This window comes from Sinocyclocheilus anshuiensis, unplaced genomic scaffold (assembly GCF_001515605.1).
Source record: "Sinocyclocheilus anshuiensis isolate Anshui unplaced genomic scaffold, SAMN03320099.WGS_v1.1 scaffold1033, whole genome shotgun sequence".
Lineage (NCBI taxonomy): Eukaryota > Metazoa > Chordata > Actinopteri > Cypriniformes > Cyprinidae > Sinocyclocheilus > Sinocyclocheilus anshuiensis.
In genome coordinates, this window is record NW_015554137.1 from 113,237 (window position 1) to 117,162 (window position 3,926).

A 3,926-nucleotide genomic window follows, 5' to 3' on the forward strand; every position below is an offset into this window, starting at 1 on the left:
ATAGGATTTTGTTTCATTCTGCATTTGAAGAGCTCCAATGTAATGCATATGCAAATCAAAAAAAAGACTGCGTAAATCCACTCTTACCCCTATAGAGATTCAGTCTGAAACCACACTCACACCTGGTCAAACTGAATGCAAAGCTCTATTTCACGGTGACATCCCTACAGCAGCTGGTTCTTCAGACATGATCTTACGGTTGAAGATGAAGCTTCCCCAGCAGAGACACTGAGATCTGAAGGCCCTGCTGAACCGGTCCTTCAGTCTCTGCGTCAGAAGATCTTAAAGGTGATTAAATGGCTAAACGTGTCCAGATTAAAACAGAAAACATGAGGATGCGGCCAGAGAAAACACCCGAGGATCATGCAAGGGTTTTGGCATAGCTTTTCTGCTGGACACAAAACTGAGAAAAGTAAATACAGGGGCTGATTTCAAATTGCTAACCAGTGTATTCCTCTAAGCTGGTTATAATGTGTGCGGAATGATCCAGGAGGCATTACAGTGCAGCAGTGATCTCTATAGTCATAGTTTTAGCTGAACATCATGGACAGAAAATCAAAGTCAGGGAAACAATGTCATGACACACTTCTAATGAATGTCTAATTAGGACAAAACTATGAGTTTCTTGTCTTATTTAGTGTTTTAGGTTGTGCTTTAACAGTTACAGTATTGATGAAACTCAGATTCAAAACAGAAACAGAGCTGTGATTTGTCAGCTATCATTAGACTGAAGGTTTCCTCACCTGCCTGTAGATGGCGCTCTCCGTGCCATTCTGTAGCTGCTAGTAAGAATCAGAGTTGTAAATAGTTCAGTAAAAACTTAAACACATACATAACCTAAGACTCTGAAGAGCTCCAGTATAAATAACTCTTCTGATAGATGGACGGGCGGATGGATTTACAGAATTAATAATAAAGCAATAAGCCGCGTGAAGCCGTGGTTTACAGTGAATTTATAACAGCTAAGGGGCATTGTTAGGTACGACGTGAAGCGGAGGCTTATTGCTTTTATAAAACGGTTATTCCATATACGTAGCAAGGTTTCACAGAATAAAACAGAGCAAATAAAGTGTAATGATATTAATAAAAACAGTATTCTTCCACCAAACAATGTAGCTCCTCAGAAACAGTTGTGGTTGCTACAAAGTGGTTGCCGAGCAACACACAAACGTAAACAAAGGTGTATGTTACTTTGTAGAGTCATTTACAACAGCTTCGAACGCGGCTCAGCCAATCAGAATCAAGGACGTGGCCAAGCCGGCTAAGGTCACGGAGGATCCGCCATGGCCTCCTGAGCTCCCTGATCCGCCCTGGAGGCCTTCCTTGTCTCTGCCCTTCCGGGAGGGGGGAGTAATGTCACGTTTATGGTCGGTTTTTGTTTTGTTTTCCCTGTGTTTCCATGCCCTTATTTGATCCTTCCCGTTCCTGTCCTAATTGTTTCCAATTTGTTCCAGGTGTTCCTTGTCATTTAGTTATCCTCATCACCTGTCTGCCCCTCGTTATCTGCCCTATTTGAGTTCTAACCCGTTCTGTTCTCCCTTGTCTGGAATTGTTCATGTCAACTTTTGCTACGTGTGTTTTCCTATTTCCTTTTGTTTATGAACTCACTGACACCGAGACCTGAACGACTGGGAGTTCTGTTAGATTATGATGAGGGTCTGCTGTCATTTTACAACGTCAAAGAGAGTAAACATCTCCTGACCATCAGCAGCAGATTCTCTGGATCAGTCGTTCCTCTCTTCAATCCTGGTGCAGGTGATCAGAGTCCGATTATGATCCTGGATTGTCCAAAACCTTAGTCAACCTTTACTGAGTAACATGGATTCTACACCAGACGAGAGCGGCGCAGTGCAACACGTCAAAAGCAAACAGAAACCATTATAATCAGTCATACTGTCTACACTCGATGCGGCACGACGATTCACGTCAGACAACTGGACTGAACTTTGAGATTTCTTTTATAAAACATATTGTAACTCCTACTGAAGTACACTTTTATTGATTTGATTGATTGGTGTTTTTGTTCTTTTAATAAAAGGCACATTAAATAAATCAGTAATCTAAATGCTGTGAAGTATTTTTCTTTATAAATGGAGGTCTTGTGAACTCACTTCATTCATCCACTAAAAACGACCACAACACAAGCTGATTCAAACAAACTGAGACTTCAGACATGAAGAAGAAAAGTGACGTTAGTGAAGTGAAATGATCCCACAGATACAGACACTTGATCTAAACTTGATTTGATTGGTACGTGACTTTTGGGTCCACTTTTGTAAACCTTCCAATGATGTAAAATGCTTTGTTACTCTTTCCTTCTCTAACACAGATCACAGTTGTGGTACCTCACAATCAGACAGCAGGTCCGGTCGGGTCCGCAGTCACTCTTCACCACATTGTACCACATAAACTAGATCCATTTATTCTCCGATCCACTATATCCAACACAATAGGGTTTTTAAAATATGACATTTATTCTAGATTAGGGCTGCACGATTATGACAAAAGTCCTAATTGTCGATTATTCCCTTGACATTGTAATTGCGATTATGATTATCACAATTTACACTGAATGATGTTTGAAGCAACTGCATTCCATATTTTTATATGAAAATAAACAAGCTCTTCCTGAAAAACTTTTACTGCTTTTCTATAGTAGCCTACACTCTGAAAATGCTGGGTTGTTTCAACCTAACTTTGGGTCAAATATGGACAAACCCAGCTGCTGGGTTAAATTAGTTAATTACATTTTTAACCCATCAGCTGGGTTAGTCCATATTTGACCCAAAGTTGGGTTGAAACAACCCAGCATTTTTAAGAGTGTATTAAGCCTTAAACGTCAACTATACATGGGTTTCTTCTTTAAATTAAAAAAAAGTACAAATATCTATGGTATTATAATGTTATAGGCTACTAAAACTGCAACTAAAACAATGGAAAAACCCGTAAAATAAGCTGTAGAAAGAAAAAACACGTCTTAAGCATGCAGAATAACATAAGTGGACTCTGAACGATTAATTGCCGCTTTGAACGATTTGGCATCCGTAGTTGTCATCACGATTACAGCCCTATTCTAGATATTACAAATGAACAAACAATTAGTTGAATAGATGCAACATCCCTCATTTCTTGCCAATGAATTGCACAGCGGGAGCTTCTATAACTATTGTCCTGTTTAACTCTGTAAAGCTGCTTTGACACAGCGGTATTGTATAAAGCGCTATACAAATAAAGGTAAAAATTACAAAAGATGTTCATCCATCAAACACAGGAACAGAATGAAGAAGCTTCTTCTAGCTGGCCGTCAGCTCTGCTTATTATTGTCATACTATTGATATCACATAGCCTACTGCAGGGCAGGCTTTTCCCTCTTGATATATTTTCTACAGTCAATATAACAAGACAAAATGAGAAAAAAAATCTCACACACTTTACATGTCAAAGCGGCAAGTGTAGATTTTCCACACACAGCCTATGCAAATAACATTACACAAAATCACATCTAACAGAATCACACCGAATATGAAGCGCTATTCTTCATCTGATGACTGTCTTATTGAGGTGCCATCTGACCTTATTTTCAGAAAGCGAAAGTAAAACTGGAGGAAAGCCAGGAGCACGTTTGCATTCACTGACCTGTGTCGCTTATATTTGAACTTATTTGATTTCTCTTCGTCTCCGGTGAGTTTGTGTCCTCACTGAGCATCGATTATGTCTCTCATGTGATTTATTCTGGAAGAATCTCCCTCAGAGTTTGTTTTATTGGAGTCTGTCTGCAGGAATGCTGTCGATTATTGTTGTTTTACTGGTGAATCTCCTCATAGAGACTTCAGGTAAGAACAACACAAACACGCTTGGATTTTTAAATCATACCCTATTTATTGCATCAAAATTTGTTAATACTTTACTATATTTAAGGGTGGATA

General features: G+C 39.3%; 1 protein-coding gene across 4 annotated transcripts in view; it reads left to right on the forward strand.

Moving 5' to 3' along the window:
* Nucleotides 1-3,597: 3,597 nt before the first annotated feature.
* Nucleotides 3,598-3,926, forward strand: part of LOC107670396 (butyrophilin subfamily 2 member A1-like) — a 5,554-nt gene continuing 5,225 nt past the window's right edge. For 3 of the 4 annotated variants that reach the window (XM_016462991.1, XM_016462989.1, XM_016462990.1), the window contains exon 1: nt 3,598-3,833. In XM_016462991.1, coding sequence (XP_016318477.1) covers nt 3,782-3,833 — 52 coding nt within the window. In that variant the 5' untranslated portion in view covers nt 3,598-3,781. The remainder of the gene's footprint in view (nt 3,834-3,926) is intronic. The other variant, XM_016462988.1, reaches the window with a different exon arrangement.